Here is a 19,266-nt window from a genome sequence, read left to right on the forward strand (position 1 = left end):
GCAATGAAACTTCTTCCCATCATTGCTTTTAAAATGTTTAGGTTATGAATTCATGCTTAGTTTAGAATCTATAAGCAAACATAATGGCAAAATTAAGGTATGTTTCTTTTACCTTTTCACTATTATGAGGATGGAATCTGATCACATGATTGTCACTTGCAAAGAACTGTGTATGGACAAATATTTGTTTTTCAATATGGGAAGATATGACAAATATCTATTTGGCAGTAAAAGGTATATCAACTACAAAAACATTCCCCATGAATGCATGTTGAACAAACTTTCTTGCCACATAAAAGGTATAATTTTTCCAATGATACTCGTCCACAGAAGCCAACAGAATGAAAAGAAATGCATATTTCTATTCTTTGACATGTGTCGTGTTAGTTGATTATGCATGGATCTATTGGTAGGTTTTTGATGACCAATACAAAATGTTACCATATCACTCTATTATTTTAAAATGTTAGTACAGTGCAGTACAAAAAACGGTGGGATAGACAATACTTTGGGGTGAAAAAATACTGTTTGTTACTAAAATCACTAACATGTACATAGTACATAAAAATTTGAATAGATTGTTTTAAACATGTGAGTATTCAAATGACTTACGCTGCAGTCATATTTCCCCTACGGTGTCCACACAGTGAGTAAAAAAAAACAGCCATCTTGCGGATTTCTATATAAACCAAATACAGGAAGCTGGTACAAAAACAGCCGTTTTTTGACCCATCATAAGGCCAACATAGGCGAAATGTGACTGCGCCTATAGGGGGCTGCCTGTGCGTGGAACTTGCAAATAAATGCAAATCAGGATAATCAAACTAGCTAGTCTTTAAAAAAAACTGGCATTTGATTTTAATAGCATTTGAATTTTCATGAGTTACATTGAAATGCAAATTTATATGCAAGAGACCATTGGCCTGAAGTACAGCATTTCAGAGAGGGAAGACAAGATTGTTTATTGTTGCATAGGATTAAGATAGTGGCTCTCATCATCTTTATGGTATAACACAGGCAGTAGGAAGTGCATTCAGTCTTTTCATCTCCTCAGTAGCAGGGCAAGCTACAATGAAACAGAAATGGGAAAGTACAAGAAAATTTGAATTGAGTCGGGAGTGATTCTTGTGAAAACACACACACTCCACAATAAAGTGGTGCATCCTTGTTAACATTTGGCATACAGATGGGGGCTGTTGCCCCCCCCCCCCCCCCCCAAGTTTCAAGACCAAAAGAAAAAACAATATAGAAATTTACCAATATACAGTGAGACTAATTTCAATCCTTATCTTTTTGGTTAATCTAGAACTAGGAATTTTCTGATCATTTCACTTTAAAATATTTCTACCACCAAACAAGAGATCGTGATAGGCCTAAAGTGTGTGGTAAAGATTTTCAAACTCTCTCTCTTAACACCTATTTTGTACTGTTTTGTGCTGCTGAGCCAAATTGTCATATGTTACTTTCTCAATTAGGTTTAATAAATACTATACATGTATCACTGGTGGGCTGATAAAACCTCCTCTTGATATTTACAATTTTGAGGTCAGATTTGAATTTGTTTAAGTTATAGTAATGGTGACAGTCTCATTTTGACTGAAAACAGTCTCCTGATACCTGTGAAGAACTCTTTCAAGGCAAAAGAAGGGCTTTACCCATGTTATAAAGTTCTCTAAAATCTACTTATTCTGAGCTTTCATCAAAATGATTAGTTTTGAGATACAAGGTTTTATCAGCCCACCAGCATCTAAGGATGGGACTTCCGCATTTTTTAATTTTCGTAGTATTATCATAGGAAATCTGAGAAAACTTACGCTCTTCACAATGATCACCATAGTAACCAGTACCGGCACACTTGCAGACAGCGCCCTCTTTCTGCTGAACGCAAACTCCATTGTTACGACAGACATGCTTCTTGCAAGTATCGCCTGGAATCATGGGAAGGGAACATGGTAGAAAAGAGGTGAAATGCGTGAGATTTTCACAAGATGAGCTGGGAAAAAAGGGGAGAGACCTTAAGCAGATGGGTGTAAATCTCTTACTCTTGCAAATCACACTTTTTCGTAAGATATACAAGAATTTCAGCATTCTAAATAATTTTTTTCTTGAATAGAGTCATATGCACTGTAAATCCTTGATTGAGGTTTTTCAAAACACATTAATATCTACATTATACTGTGATATTAATATCATTAAATAAGCATGGTTAATTTTTGTTTTTATCTCCTTCTAGAGTCCTGTCTCTGCTCATATTACAGATCATAAAAACTAGCAACTATCAACGAGAAGAGAAAATACAATTGAGCCCGTCTAGAATGAGATACATCAAAACTTTAGAGATGATTTTTTTTACTAGAAAGTTGATTCAGAACTATTTGGCTACGCTGCATAATGTCTGTAATAATCGGAGGGATGAGCTGAAAGTAAAACTTGATTTGTATGCATACTGTACTCATTGAATTAACATTTCTATGGTGCCTTTTCTATGGCACCATTTCATCCTCAGCATAACAACCTTCCCTTGAATCCCTCCGTATGTTTAACTTTACAAAGTTATTACCAACCTTTTCCCTTCTCAAACAATTTTTTCGTCTAGTCTACTTCCTTTGTAAGCCTACTGCACTATGTAAATAATTGAATTTCTAATTTTCCTCTTTCGCTCCATAAAACAGCAGGGAAACAGTCCAGTTTCCTTTCCTAGTTTGTCTTTCTGTCCACTTGTTTTGATACTAACTATACACCATTCTAAACTATTTCAATCCCTCTTCTTTTTTTCATTTTCCCATTCTTGTGAAGTATCCCACAAAATCTATAGATTGATGTGAAGACTTGGGAGCATTTCATGAAAAGAATTGTCCCCAGCCAAACATGAGCAGTTCTTCATCAGTGAATTATATGGGGGGGGGGAACTGAGTGTAAATGTTATCAGTGGCGTACCGTGGGTCACGGCATAGGGGGGGCACCAGCAAAAAATGTTAGTCACTTTTATTGGCCGCGCAAAATGTGCTCAATAGGGATAATGGCCTGATAGAGACATTTTAAGGACTGTGCCATAAACATATGTATCCCACTGATCAAATAACGATAGCGCGAGTTGAAAATTTGTCGATATTCAGACCTAAAAAAGAGGCATTTTGTGCAAAATTTTGTAATCATGATGGCACCTCTCTCAGTAATAAACAATGCAAGCACGAAGCGCAAGCTGAAATTTTGGTATATATTGACCCCAAATAGGGATATTTTAAGGACCGTTCTTTAGGAATTCATAAAGAGCATACATGTACATATCTCACCATGTAGTCATCTGTGATGAGCACCAAGCGCTTGCTGATTTTTTTTTTATTACAGTATACCTAAAAATATTAAGCACTTTGTGTATTCATTGCAATCATGAACATGAAACATATTTCACTCATCAAATATTGCAAGCGCAAAGCGCGAGCCAAAAAAATTTGAAATTCAGACCTGAAGAGGGGCATTCTAAGGCTTGTTTGTAGGAATTCATTAAGACCACGTATTTCACTAACCAACTGATGCAAGCGCGAGCTGCAATTTTTTGATACTCTGACCAAAACAAAGGGCATTTTAAGGCCTGGTCCCACTGGCCGAAAAATGTATTCATGGAAGACACAGTGGACGAGCACAATTTGGGTGGTGGCTCCATTCGTTTTCATCTGCTCAAAAATTGAGAAAATAAGTGAAAAATTTGCGAAAACATATCGGAAAATAACTGACATTGGTATTATTTAGTGGGGATGTTAAACAAATGTTCATTGGAAGCCTAGCTGATGGAAGTGGATGGCAGCTCCGAAAGGGTTACCAGAGGTTTTGAATACTTCATATACAAGATGCATACGTTTACATTCTTTCTATTTCCACGCTTCTAACTATGTATAGACGTTTCATGTACCTTATCTTTCCTCCCTCTTTCATCGTTCAGCTGCAGTGGACATGAGTTAAGAGGATGCAGAGGATACAGCAGACGTTTAACAGACATGGGACGTTTTTCACCCGTTTATGTTGCCGATTTACATCGTACACGGCGGAAAGTTCATCTGTTCTAAAAGTTTTGTGTTTTGCGCAGCTCAAAACTTTTTGAGCGGATGAAATCACAGTGGACGGATGCTCCATGGATAGAGCGTTTGTAACACGTTTGCAATGATCACACAATGAATGGATAGCTTTTTCCAACGAATGACAAGATTTTTTTACGTTTCACATCTGCTTTGCATCAGTAAGTGCAGTGGAACCGGGCCTTTAAGTACTGTTTTTAGGAATTCATGAAGAGCAGATCACCAATCCACTAATGCGAACTTAAGCACAGACTGGATATATTTTATATTCAGACCTTTTAAACAGGGCAATAACTTTCAAAAGAAGAATATCAATATGTCACTAAATAATGTAATAAAAACTGAAGAAATATATTTGGTGTATATTGACTTGAAAACTGGATGTTTTAGTACAATTTAATCTCCTTTCATTAGGATTATTTACCTCATTTAACAAAAAATGTGAGCACCAGGAGTGATGAACACATAGGCACTAAACAAATTGTTTTTCATAAAGTAATAAAAGTATTTATTTTATTTTATGTAATATAATCATAATTTATAAATAACATAATATAGGCCTAATGTAATTTATTCTTCCCCAACTACATAACTCTTTCTTACTCCTTTTTTTCTCCCTTTTCCCCGTTTTTTTTTTTGTGCCAGCCGAATGGGGGGCAAGTACCCACCTCCCCCCATATAGTTACGCCACTGAATGTATGATATGTATGTACCGGGGTAGAGACCTCCATTTTTAATCTAAATTTTCATTACAGAGTGCATCACCAAAGAAATTCCCTATTTTCCCATTCCAAAGACCCTCAATTTCATGTTTTTCTCATTCCAGTGCCCGCTTATGAATACTTAGCAGTGGCAAATTGCAATTGACTGCATTCAACGGACAGCCAAAGCTCTGCACAGCGATTCAGAGACCGCTGATTGGTTTATCATGCAGAAAGAGACCAATTTTATGTATATTCATGCAACGCTCCGAAACAGAATTTGTGCTGTTCCAGAGCGTTACATTTTTAGCCATCATTGATCTTACAGCGCTTCCAAAGACGACCATGTTAAGACCAAAGATTAGTTCCAGGCCTCCCTATTTTCATTTTTGGTGTGGCACATCGGTATCATGTTATAATTTGAGTACCCCCCCCCCCCCCCCGACTAAAAAAGTTAATTTTAAGAAGAAACAAAGCACAAGATGACACAGGATTTATATTTTAAGGAAAATATCACAGCATAATAATTCAATCACAATTTATCTCAGTGTCTGTTCAGGATACTATCTAAATCACAAATACATTTAATAGAATATGATATTTGAAGCTTGGGCTTCTGAGAACAGAACTCCCCTTACTCATATCAGCATGGGGTCTAAATAATAGAGACCTTCAAAAAGTGCTTCTTATTGGGTCTCTCATTTAGCTCACACATACCTACATCAATAACAACGAGATTACAAGCTACAAGCAGGCGCGGTAGGCACGTGCCCCCCCCCCCCCCCTTGAGAAGCAAAATTGAAATTTGTAATGTAAAATGCCATTAAAACAGAGGTGTGCCCCTTTGTTTGTAATTGAAGATCGGGTACGAAATACGCTTAATTTGTGGTTGAAAACTTTTTTTTTTTGCTTGTCAAAATTTTCCCCCCGAAAATTAGCCCTCCCCTTTTGGAAAATCCTGGAAAACCCCCTGGCTACAAGCAATAGGCTATGCTCTTCAAATGATCTTTGGTAGAACCAGGATTTCAGAGAAGAGGGGGGCATACAAAGTGGGCCAATTTCTGTCAAATTCACTGTCAAAACAAGGACAAAAATGGGACTTCCAAATACCTACTCTCATTAGTAGGTATAAAATAAAAGAACTTGTACATTGTGCAGTAAGATGGCCGTGATCATGCCCCTCCCCAAGTCCCCCCATAACCTTGTGTACATGCTTCTAATACAACCAGTAAGAACTCTATCCAACCCACGTACAAGTATCTTGGATATGAGTTGTCAGTGTTAAACATGTAAAATGCATGAACCTGCACAAATTTTGTAGAAAAATCTATTCAAATATCAAGGTCTAGAATTGAAATTTTGAAAGAAAAAAATTCTTGGAAAATTATAGTAAAACGGAACCATCTTACTTACCAAACACAGCCCGTTGACAAAGCTTAGCGTTAGCAAACATCCATGTATCTTCGCATGATTTTCCGCACGTACACTGCTGACCTACTGTAGTCATGTTACACCCCTTGAATACAGTGGTACATTCCATTTCAGCTGTAGAATATGCAGCAAAAGGAGATAAATAAACCACAACTTAATTCAATGAAATTGAACAAAGTGGTAAGTGGATCTCTCCCCATGATTAAATCTACCATATCATAGTGCAGAGCTGGTATTGTCGAACACATTGGTGATAACTCAAAACTGGTACAAAATAGACAAATACATGAAAAATATAAAATGGTTCTGATCTAATAGTTTCAGAAATGAAATTTCATTTGAAAAATGGTGAAATTCATTGGATCTAACCACTAACCAGTGAAGATTTTCAGTGCAGATTGCACCAGGTCCTGATCAAAGCAATAAATACAGTCAAGTAGCTGGTTTGCAAAAATGAATGTAATGACCCACCACCCTACATATCACCTTGGTCAAAATAATTATATCATTTCACCATCAAAAGTGAATCTATACACTATGGGTTTCAGAGGAATGGGATATGACAGAATAATTCATTATCTATCACAGAGAATAAATTAGTAACTACACTTCAGGAAACTGCCCAACTGGAATATTACCTGATACTAAGCCTGAGTCATATCGATTATTTTGAAAACCGGTGTTCGACAGCTCTAAATCGATCGAACATCGATGCATCGAACATTGAAGGCGGGGAAAATTTAGTCTTGTTTTTGCGTCGATGCGATGCGCTTTGCATATTGCACTACGCACTGACGATATGCGCTGGCGTTGGCCGGGTGAGCGTTGCACAAGCAGATGACAGAGCAAAGTTCGTTTGTATTTTCCATGATCACAAAACACACAAAAAAGGCCGGGGACCAAAGCAGAATTCTTCCCAAAATATCTTCAACAATGATATTTGCAGATGACAACATATAAGTTTAAAATGAAACAATAATAAAGACATGAATCACGCAGAGTCGATCCGAATGATTTTCGGTCGACTAGCATTCGCAGTCCATTCACCAGCCCCGTCCGCAGCTCCGTACACTCACTCTCCTCCCGAAACGACAGGCGTGCTTGACGTCAGCGCCAGCAAACAATTGCAATCAACGGAGAGCGCTGTAACTTGCCTGAGATTGTGTAGTTGGATCCAAAATGAGCTCCAAATAAATTTATGGGAATAAATACGTAATTTTCTCTGGATGGTCATTTGAATTGCTATTCAATGCTGATATAACGATTGTGAGGAAAGATTGTGGAATATGAGTTATGACGATGTTCGATAATTAATCCTGATAATGACAATCCAGTTTTTTAGACGCAATTGAGCATGCGATCAAAATAAATACGAATGTTTCGAATCGAGCCCTAAATTCATCTAAATTATTACGATTTAACAAGATTTTATGGTCATACTAAGAATATTGACGATGTCAGCAAAGTATGTTATGTTCATATGGAAGAAATAATACTGGGATTATTTCTATTGTTATTCCATCTCTGGACGTCAAAGCTCCGAGAAAATAAGCACAATGCGCATGCGTGTTTGATGACGTATGACATATTTTCCCATTCATGAAATCAGAGCCCAAAGTTGGGCACAAACTAGCTTCAAATTGATGGGAAAAAATATCAAACGCAATTTACTCTGTTTTGTCATGCAAAATGTTATTATATGGTGATATTACGAACTTGAACAGAGTTTTTGCATGTAGACAATGTTCGAGAATCAATCCTGACGTGATGATTATTTTTTTTAGACAAGTGCACTAGCTCGACTCAAGAAGTCAAGTCGATCGTCATGAGATGTCCGCCATTGAAAATTGAAACGAAATACAAACGTTTCACATCAAGCTCTAAATTCATATTAATGATTATCATATGCAAATTATGGTTAAATATTACGATTAAATAATGTTCTATGGTCATGATTTTAATATTGTTCATGAAAGCAAGATTTATTTTACGTTGATCGCGTCAATTTCCGGCCATTTTCTGGTTTGATTAAAGAACAGTACTGCGCATGCACGATCGATGGCCATGACTTCCATTCATGAATTCATCGTGCATAAATTATCTCGGCACGAGCAGACGAGTAAGACTCGAACTATGATCGAAATAAACTTCAAATTAATGGTGAATAGCATCATAATTACTCATTCGGTTTCATTTTGGGGGCAATAGAAATCAAGTAAGTAGTAGTAAAGTTGGACATTACTGATATTTTGATGACTGATTGTGTAAACCAAACGAATCGGCCGGCCGACGTATTTTTTTTTTCGATGCACCGATTTTGCAAAATCTGCACCGGTGTTCGATGACATCGATCGAACACCGATTTTAAAATCGATTCGACTCAGGCTTACCTGATACCCTATAATATTATTTGTAACTATATAACTGTTAATTATTATTGAACTTTCACCAGAGCGTAAATTACATATACAGTGCGTCCCACAAAAAACGAAACCGAGATTTATCGATGATTTATCATTACTTAATCACAAAGACAATAGACAAATGACCTACCATTTTAAAGCTTAGAATCTCCTCTTTCATCTGAAATTACTTAAATTATTTTTTATTCACGCATGAGTGAGCAAAAACAATTTTAAAAGGGGAGTCCAAAAAGTCACTTGGCGGGCCGTATCTGGGTTTTAAAAGAAAACCACATTTTTAAAAAGTTCAATATCTGCTCTTTAATTTGATACCTCAATTACAGAAAATGGTCAAGGAATAACAAAGTTCTGGTTATTTGAAATAAGGCTTGAATTTCAATAATTTCATAAAATGAAGAGGTTTTACAGGCTAGCGTTCAAACTCACTCGACGCTCCGTTTTGTTGACGATCAGCCATGCATTAACTCTTTTGTTACCGTGCGATAGCTTCTGCGGGAAACTGGTGAAAACACGTTCATTTAATGAAATCATGGAAGTGCAAGCATTGTTTCAAGGGATAATAACTTTTTTATTTCTTGACCATTTTGTGTGATTAAGGTATCAATTAAAAGAGCAGATATTGAACTTTTTAGTCATGTGACTTTTTAAAAAAATATTTAGATACCCCCACCAAATGAGTTTTTGGCATCCTTTCTTTGAATTGTTTTTGCTCACTCATGCGTGAATGAGGAATAATCTAAGTAGTATCAGATAAATATTCTGAGAGCCTGAGATAAATTGTGATTGAATTATTATGCTGTGATATTTTCCTTAAAATATAAATCCATGATTTGAGCAGAGAGGGGGTGGGGCAGAATTACTTTCTGGGGAAATGATCGAAGTATTCTGGGATTACTTTTAGGACACATTAGTTGTGATAGGTAAATGTGTAGGCCCTTCATCTCTTAATTATTTTTGAAAATGTGAAATAAAAATAAGTCTTTTAAAATTAAAAAGAAGCAAAATAGAGGTTTTGAATCACACTATGAGAGCAGCTAATTGATATATCCTAGGTAAAATCATAATCATATGTCAAGCATGACACATGGCAAACACATCTTTCCAACATATGGTCCACATTTGAGGGACTAGTCTTGACTTTCCATCTTGTGATAACCCCTAACCGACATTTTGCGGGGTGAGGCAAAGTATTAGTTTAGTACCATGGAAAAATAACAATGAAGAGACTGCATGTGCATGGAAATCCAGGAATGCCACACAAACTCTATGAAGTTTCAGATCATTTATATAGATCTTTTGTCATCTTTTTTATGACATATAAAAGAACTGGAACGTTGTAGGAGAGTTAATATTTATAACAAAAATAAATTTTGCAAATTAAGCACATTTTATAACTTATAAATATTCATCTACATTATAATGTAGACCTATAAGGGGCCAGAAATTTTGAGGAGGTACAACGTGGCGTAAGGGGGGAAATTTATAAAAATTTGCGACTCACAAGCATGATATTCAGAATTTTTTTTTTGGGGGGAGGGGGATACTGGAACTACAAGTGGAGGGTCCATGTCCCCCACCAATCTATACATGCACGCCAATGTCTCTCAACAAATTTTTGTTAGCCATATATAAGTTGGCGAATATAGTGGTGGTATAGGCCCTACCTAACAAATGACCCACTTTCTGTTTGATACCCTTTATTCATGGAGCTATCAACACAGATGCTTTATCCATACTCACACACAACGAAAATAACTTTAAATGGAGATTTGAGTTGTTTTTGCTTTTTTAAAACTTTTGCCCCTTTTTCATCCCCAAAGTAGTAACAAGACTTACACTCTTTCCCATTTCCCTAGATAGGTACTGTTATTATATTGGTCTTAACAATAAATTAAGAAGCAATGGGTCTTCTAGGGTAAGACTAGTAGGAAGTCTGGCTGGTTGACCTCAGATGTAGAAGAGGTCACCGCTGTCAGATACTGAAGTACTGACACTCCTACATTGGGATCATATTACTGATGTATGAAAGCAGCTCACAAGTTTAAAGTTATATTCAGAGTACTGTTTCACTTGCCCAATATCAAAATTCATTTAATCTCCAATACACAATAAATTGCATAAGCATGTTGGTCTAATGTTGTTCATTCAATCATTTATAATTTCATGTAAATGTTTAAGAAGAGAATAATCGGAAATGCTTCATTATTCAAACTTCACATTAAGAAAGATTGCTCGTCTTCTGAACACAGTTTCTAATAATAAACTCTATTTCTTTTCAATTATTATAGTACTGAATTCCAAATAATTGTATCCAGCGCAGTCAAAAAGTTCTTAGTTGGGTTTAGTTCGAGCTAAAACTTTTCCCTTCTGAATGTGTTGCACATTAGAGTTTCATCATGAGATCTAATACTATACTTTAAAAGAGAACAATGGAATAGTATTGGCTTGAGCTAATACACAATCTCCAGCTGTGACTCAGAGAATGAGAGAATCTTTCTTTTTGTAAATACACTTTGTAACCTAAATTGTTTTAACCATACAAATAAGAGGCAAGATTACATTTCATGACTGTAAGCAAGTTCTACACCATTTAAATTCAAACTTAGCATAATACATTTTAATTGCAATTTGTTAATACCAATTATGTACAATATAATTCCTTATTTCATAAATGAATAACATGTATTAAAAAAGGCTTTAGAAGTAATTGAGTGATATCAGTGATTAGTGAAAATAATCAAAACCAAGGGTGACAGCCATAATAGATGAGAGACATGTATTTTGATTGTACTCTCAGTTTATCATTTCATTCAATCTACAACTCAGAAGAAAACACAATATAACACTGTGGGCAGCCTGATATTTCATTTTTAGCACTTCTCATGCTACCTTTAAATTCCAAATGTTTATATTTCATTTCATGCTTGCATTTTTAAAATTATTTAAACTTTTGTATTTTCACATTTGATGCTAAAAATCATAAACTGAATAACACATTTTCAAGCCCCCCCCCCCCCTCCAGAATAGGTGCCTTTTTGAAATAATGTCCTTTTGTGAATCAATTTGAATAATTTCTTTGCTTGTAATTGCATTATACTAAACAAATAAATCCAACAGGATTGAGATTTTGTAAGAGGTTTCCTTGTTCATCGGCTAGTTGGTGGTAAAACTACTACACACAACCCTTCTCTGCATAACTTTGCTTAAAATCAACCTTCAGTCACATCCATCCCCCCCCAAAAAAAAATAACAATAATAAAATTTAAAATAAAAAATAAAACCCTAATTGCCCTGGTGCTGTGTATACAAAGAGCTCTGAAGTCTGAAGTGAATAAATGAAAGCTTGATCATTACATATAACGGCCTATGCTATGACTATGAGTAAAGCAAGATAATCTATTAAAGCATTAAGCTTATATACTATAACAATGGGGGCTTGGGTAGTGCAAATATCAATGTCAGTCATCGCCTCATTATGCAAGCGGAAGGTTTAAAGGAGTGGTGTGTATGTGCATATATATATCTACATATATGTCTACATCCTATGAAAGGGCGAAGTCTATGAATGGGTTTATTCCGTCATACAGATGTAAAGACGAAGGTAGAGGGTGTTAAGGCACATTACGAACATTGAAAGACCAACAAAATATTCACCTTAAACACGGATGTAGAGAAGTATATATATATATACACACTACTATTAAAAACCACAAACTATAAAAATATAAAGGGGTGGAGGAAAATTGACAGATTGTGAATTGGTTCTCTGTTTAAATGCAGAACTCTAAAAATCATGCAAAAGAAAATATCAGACAAAAGATTTTCAATTTTATGAATTAATTTGAGCCTATTTTAATGCATTAGTTTCTTTCAATCTGTGTAAGACAAACATAATGAAAACTTATCTTTAACGTCCCTCCACTAGCTAGCAAAAAGATTGAATACCTAAAAATTGCTGTTAATTTTCACATGTGAATTCACAAATTAAACTTTCTAAAGTAATTTACTATCAAATTTAAATGAAAAAATGTAGATTTAAATGAAAAAATGTAGATTAAAATGTGATCAAATTTAAAGACTACAAATATTGTGATTATATCAGATGTCATTCATTATTATTACTACTAAATTATCATTATTATGATTATTATTATTACTATCAATATTATACTTAGTAATATTACTATTATTATATTAAAGGACAAGTCCACCCCAACAAAAACTTGATTTGAATAAAAAGAGAAAAATTCAACAAGAATAACACTGAAAATGTCATCAAAATTGGATGTAAAATAAGACATTTTAAAGTTTCGCTTCATTTAAAAAAACAGGTATATGCACATCTCGGTCGGTATGCAAATGAGGGAACTGATGACATCACTCACTATTTCTTTTGTATTTTATTATATGAAATATTTTGATTTTCTCGTCATTGTCATGTGAAATGAAGTTTCATTCCTCCCTGAACACGTGGAATTCCATTTTTTAACATTTTGTGCTTCAGGCAAGGAGGTCTTAATCATCAAATTTGTAAAAATTGAAATATTGTATAATTCAAAAATATAAACAAAAGAAATAGTGAATGAGTGACATCATCAACTCTCTCATTTGGATGTAAATGGCTCGTTCGTATAACTATTTGTTAAAAATAAGCAAAATTTTGAAATGTCATAACTTTCTTATTTTACATCCGATTTTGATGAGATTTTCAGCATTGTGCTTGTCAGATTTTTCTCTATTGATTCAAATCAACATTTTTCTGGGGTGGACTTGACCTTTGTTATTATCATCATTATCATTATTATCATTATGTATTTGTTTCTGTGTACCACCTCATTTAAGGAATTGTCCCCTTCATCAAGCAGCCCCCTTCCCCACAAATTGAAAGCACAAGCTTTCCTTACCTTTCGCTTCCAGAGCAAAGTAGAAAGTCACTGCCAGTGAGAGTACAATGAAAGCACGCACCATGGTGAGGAATCAACTATTTTCAGAAGAAAAAGATATTTTTAAAATGGATGTGTTACTGAATTGCAGAAATTATTCAATTGGGCCTATCATTGTTACATGGACTGTTAAATTGATCACGTAATAGGTTCCTGGAATAGGTAGAATTTGTTTTCTTCTCTTTTTTATCCCCTATCCCCTATTTTCAACGTTAGCATCTTCCTTTTCATATTCTTCTCTTGCAGCTTTTGAACTTCCTTTTTCTAATCTTTTTTTATAATTCTAACTAAATACTTTTTCTCAGGTTCTCCTGACCCTGGTTCCACCCTCGGGTCAGGATCCTCCCCCACCTCCTCTTCTTTAACTTTTTCTCCAGTTATTTCTTCTTTTTCACGCAAGGCTCAAGGAATGTTGATAAAATAGAATAGAATTTATTGACTCTTACGACCCCCTTCTGGGGTATGAGAGTACAACACATTTACATGACATGATAATGATAAAAAAGAAAATAATGTATAAACATATGATAATAATACAGAAGAAAAATACCGAATACAGTGTTAAAAAAACAACACTAAAATACAAATAATACCATTATTATGTATCTAGGATTCTAGCAGTCGAGTATATCTTCTCTGACTTTCACTCTCCTTCTCCAGGCTGGAGTCCAGCCTTCTCTTCTTATTTCAAAATTCAATTTCTTTCACAATTATCCCGAAATTATCCCCTCGTTTTTTCTTCTCGTCTCCCAATGCAAGTGCATACGGGGAGGAGAGCCGCGCCGTGGAATTGATGCATTTCGTGGTAAAGCAATTTACACGAAGGAATGGGTGATAATGATGATCGTCATGATTTATCTTGACGTCTGCTACCCGCCCATAAACTACTTCCAATTAAAATGTTTACATTTCATCTCTGCAAACCATTCGATCACTGACTCAGTCATCACGATATCATTTAAGCAATATCTCCTTGATTTAAGTAAGAAATGCTTACCTTAAACAACTTCGCAAAAGGACGGGGTGTAGCTGTTTAAATCACAGCAATTCAGTCACTCCTCAGCGCGGCTTGATGTCTCTTCCAGTAGGCCAGCAGTGGAGTCTATGGGAGTGGATAGGACACCGGCATTCGGAAACTTTGCGGGCAGTTCTTCCAGTATTGCGAGCAAACAAATTAGCATCGCAAGGGCCTCGCGATCCATCTGCGCACGCTATTCGACGAATTTACCCACATTAGATCACAAGTGACCAATCAGCGCACACGTTTGACAAAAACTTTGCATTGCACCTGTGCGGTCAATTTGTAAATGAACGCATGGATGCATTCGGGTATTTGTAGTTCAATAGAAAGGTACTCGCTACGCGTTCCGAATAGTCGACCCACTTACGATGCTTGTCAATCATACCATGGAGGTACCTCCATATCATAGGGGAAGGCGGGGTAAGTTGTGACACTTTTTGCATTTTGCACGTTAGAATTGATATGACTAGTAATATTGTAGAAATAAGTACCTTACCTTTAAATTTGATTCTTGGGAAATATATTTCACCTATATATAACTTTCTACCCCCACGCTGAATGTCATTAAGACCTTTGAAAAAAACGATGTCAAATGGCTCAACTTGCCCCATCTGTGATGAGTTGTGCCACCGTCTGGGGTAAGTTGAGCCACAAAAACTATGTACAAAATGTATGCGGAAAGAACCAGGATGTCATTTTTTTCATTTAAAGTCTTTTCACTTGCTAATCCTCTATAAATACTAACATCTTCTAAAAGTAAAAGAACTGACATGTGAATTTGCTCCTTTCTGCCTGCATATCAATGGCTTTTTACGTTTTTTAACTTTTTTTATTATACATCACCATAAGAATTATCATGGCTCAACTTGCCCGATGTTGATTTGGCTTCAATTACCCCAGTCCAAACTTATTGCGATATTTTCACATCCACACATTTCTTATGCATTCATCATGTAAAAGACTATGACAAGAATGAAAATCCATACCTGGACTAACAATATTGTTCTTATTTCTATAATATATTTAAAGACGTGTGTGGGTAAAAATCACTTATCTATTTCACACCCTTTTTTTACTTTTTTGGCTGAAATTTGTATTTTTCCCTCTAAAAAGTACTTTTTTCAAAGTTGAAAACAAAATGGTGGGGTTAAGGGTTATGCAATGGGTCAAAATACATGACACCACCACAATGTCTGACTCAACTTGCCCCTATGCTCAACTTACAATGCCTTCCCCTCATGGGTGTCAATCACGGGGGGGATGGGGGATATATCCCCCCAATATTTCAAGTAGGGGGGATGGCCTGTATTATCATCCCCCCCCCCAATAATTTAGGGTAGAAAAATTATAATAATGATGATGAAAAAATGAAAAAGTTTGATCATAATAATAATAACGTTTTATTTACCCAGGGTAGCCACTTCAGTTAGGAAACTGCTCTACCAGCGGGCCCTGCATAACATTATATGTTATTACCCTTCTCCAATCTAAATGCTGAGCGCCTAGCAAGAAGGCAGAAGGTCCCATTTTTATAAGTCTTTGGTATGACTCGGCCGAGGTTCGAACCCACGACCTCCCGTTCATGAGGCGGACGCTCTACCACTGAGCCACCATGTCCGGTTATAGTATGCCATCAATCAGTGTGTTTCCCTCGCAGTTTGTGTATATTAGTAAATAAAACATTCCTTTTCAGGACTATCAAACAGATGGGTGGAGGTTCAAGATGAAAAAGAATGAAATGTTTATGTATATGATATTTTTGACACAAGACATAAAAGGACCCTAACGAAAAACAACTTTTTGTTGATAGGGTGTTTCATCCCACCAGTGGTGAATAAATTAATTTTGATAAATCAATTAATTCAAAAGGGTGGAAAAATAAACCGGAGTAAAAGGGTGGCAAGATAAATTGTCTAAGGAATTACCATATAGCTATTACAGTAATAGCTCTATGGAATGACGGTAAGCCCGATGGCGCACGAGAAGCCACACAGTTTGTAATTTGTGCTAGTCTTAATTTGTCCGAATCTGCATTTTATCATCATGCATTAAGAAGAAAAAAGATATTGCCAGTCGGGTAAGATTTAAGAGAAGTTGTACACAGAGGCGGGGGGGAAAGATATCGTTTTGCCTCCCCCCCCCAATAATTCTGCATGTGCAACTAAAAAATAGAATAAGATTGTAATGCTACACTGAAATCAGCAAGCGAGATTGAGATACCAACTCGATTTTCATTTAAAATCGTGCTCAAAATGTCTTCTTTTCAGATTGGAATATATAAATTTTCAGCTCGCGCTTCGCGCTCGCATGATTTCTGTACCAAAAACCCATACTTTTCATCATTAAATAGGTGAATAGAATGTCCCGTTTTCAGTTCTAAACCTCAAAAGAACTCCCGCTTCGATTTGCAATAATCTTTTGTTGGATATAATATATCTTGTTCTTTAGTAAAAGCGTCCATTAAACTATCTTTTTTTCCAGATCGAAATATCAAAATTTCTTCTAGATACCCATCTTAATCATTGGTACCAAAAATGCTTAGAATATCAAGCTTTCAGGTCAGAATATAAAGGAATTTCAGCTCGCTCTCTAGTGAGATACATACTGATCTATCCTCCTCATGAGTTACTAAAAACAAACCTAAACAGGTAAATTTTTCCTGTTTTCATGTCATACTTAAAAATTTCAGCTCGCGCTTCGCGCTCGCATTGTTGGTGAGGGTGATATATATAAATATATATATATATATATATATATGTATATGTGTGTATACATCATGCTCAATAAACAGATCACTATGTACATGGTCCAGACAATTTTTTGTCATTTTTTTCTTTCGTATTAGTTTAGATTAGGCTTACTTGTAACACAAATTGAATTTTCAGTACACTACAACAATGAAGGAATTTCCAAGAACTCCATGCATATCAACCACTCTCAAATGTCCTAACTTGTGATTTTAGTGGGGGTAATGTTGAAAGATCCCCATCCAAATGATCATTTGTGTCAGTCATCCCCCCAACCAAGAATACCGATCGACACCCATGCTACCCCTACTCATAAATGCAAGTTCTTTGAGTTTTATTGGTGCGGGATGTGGTGTATGATGGATTTTTCCTTGGGGATTGTTGACGATTTATTTTTTTTTCTTGCTATTAAAATAAGTCATATAGACATATTCGCATTACTTTTTGCAGGGGGCCTACGCTAATTAAGCCCGGCAATTAAGCTCTGCTTTTTAGTTGTTCTTCATCGAATCCCTCTGTTTCGTGTTACTTGCAACTGGAATTGTATTATCATGGAGGTAAAGAGGGTGGAGTGACAACGCATTGCAAATTAATTCATTCATTCATGTAGTTTTCGATTTCTAAAGAAGCATATAAGAATACACAGGTGCACTGTTGCCTTTAATTGGTGGCGACTTGTGATGCCGCCAGTTTCAAGGGAAACTGAAAATTAAAGTGATTTCTGTTAAAAATAGACCCATTGCAAATATTTCCAATTTTATTTGATCACAAATGTGGATATTAAATACATGACGAAATAAACTTCAAAGCCTTAATATTATGTCCTGAAATAATTGGGCGAAATATTGTATGATTACAGTTTCGAAATGCGAAAAAAACACCTCAGACTAACAATTTTTAAATCAACATCTTACCCCGCATTTTACAAATTTACACACTTCCTCACTATAAAAAAGTTAAGATTACAGTTTCAGGGAATACACCCATTTGTGATCACAGTTGCGCCCACATGCGCCCAGCAGTCGAGTAATTTCAAATCATATTTCAAATAAAAATTGCAAAATTTATTTTTGCTTTCCGCCGTGAAAGTTAGCAATGTGTCTGCTCCTAATATCCGACCAGACGCAGCGAAAAGTAATTATCATTACAAAAGCATATTTCCTATTGTATCTGGCCAGTATTAAGTCCGTAGTTAGGGAGGAATCTTTTGTCTAAAATCTGCAAGAAAAAGCCAATGAAACACATGCCTGATACATTTATCCCTGCGGCATCAAATATGGCTTTAAGTGAAATGAGGGGGTAATCCTTCCTTTTTTACCTCCATGCATGGATTTGGGGATAGCTCTTGAACTTGCTCATCTGGAAATTTTGTCAGGAACCCAATAAATGGATGAAAATGAAAAATGTTTTAAGTCGAGATATAGATACCCTAATAAATATAACGAAGCCCATAACCTGTATGCCTTACATAAGTAATATCTTAGTTCTGAATATATCTTAATTAGAATGTAAAATTGGCAACATAACAGATGTTAAAGTACTTGTTCTTGAGCTCTACTTAAGAAATTGTCAATTTTAAATTTTATAGCATCAATTTATAATTCATATGCTTTTTTGGGGATAAATTATCAATGAACATCGATTTTTTTTTAAATCTCTTTCACAGCCTCTCCTCTGTCTACCCCCCCCCCCCCTCCACTCCCTATTTCCTGTTATACAGTGCGTCCCTCCAAAAAATGACACCGAGATTTATCGATGATTTATCATAACTTAATCACAAATAAATTAGACAAATGATCTACCATTGTAAAGCTTAGAATCTCCCCTTTCATCTGAAATTAATTAGATTATTTCTCATTCAGGCACATTTTTTTTAAACAGTTCAATATCTGCTCTTTAATATGATACCTCAATTACAAAAAAATGG

General features: G+C 35.6%; 1 protein-coding gene across 1 annotated transcript; it reads right to left on the bottom strand.

The window, feature by feature from the left end:
* Nucleotides 1-300: 300 nt before the first annotated feature.
* LOC121412103 (protein eyes shut-like) lies at nucleotides 301-14,675 on the bottom strand. The gene is made up of 5 exons (XM_041605014.1): nucleotides 14,569-14,675; nucleotides 13,533-13,609; nucleotides 6,188-6,319; nucleotides 1,815-1,928; nucleotides 301-1,066 (listed from the first exon to the last, which is right to left on the bottom strand). The coding sequence occupies exons 2-5, from the start codon at nucleotides 13,594-13,596 to the stop codon at nucleotides 1,002-1,004; spliced, it is 375 nt and encodes a 124-aa protein (XP_041460948.1). The 5' UTR covers nucleotides 13,597-13,609; nucleotides 14,569-14,675; the 3' UTR covers nucleotides 301-1,001.
* Between the last annotated feature and the right edge of the window lie 4,591 nt (nucleotides 14,676-19,266).

This window comes from Lytechinus variegatus, chromosome 1 (genome assembly GCF_018143015.1).
Source record: "Lytechinus variegatus isolate NC3 chromosome 1, Lvar_3.0, whole genome shotgun sequence".
Lineage (NCBI taxonomy): Eukaryota > Metazoa > Echinodermata > Echinoidea > Temnopleuroida > Toxopneustidae > Lytechinus > Lytechinus variegatus.

Bases quoted from the DNA above. Each gene is read 5' to 3' on its own strand.
- LOC121412103 (XM_041605014.1), bottom strand. From the start codon at position 13,596: ATGGTGCGTGCTTTCATTGTACTCTCACTGGCAGTGACTTTCTACTTT. The intron at 6,320-13,532 runs GTAAGGAAAGCT...CATATTCTACAG, and splicing joins CTTTGCTCTGGAAGCGAAAG to CTGAAATGGAATGTACCACT. The intron at 1,067-1,814 runs GTAAGTTTTCTC...GTTTCATTGTAG, and splicing joins TGGTGATCATTGTGAAGAGC to CTTGCCCTGCTACTGAGGAG.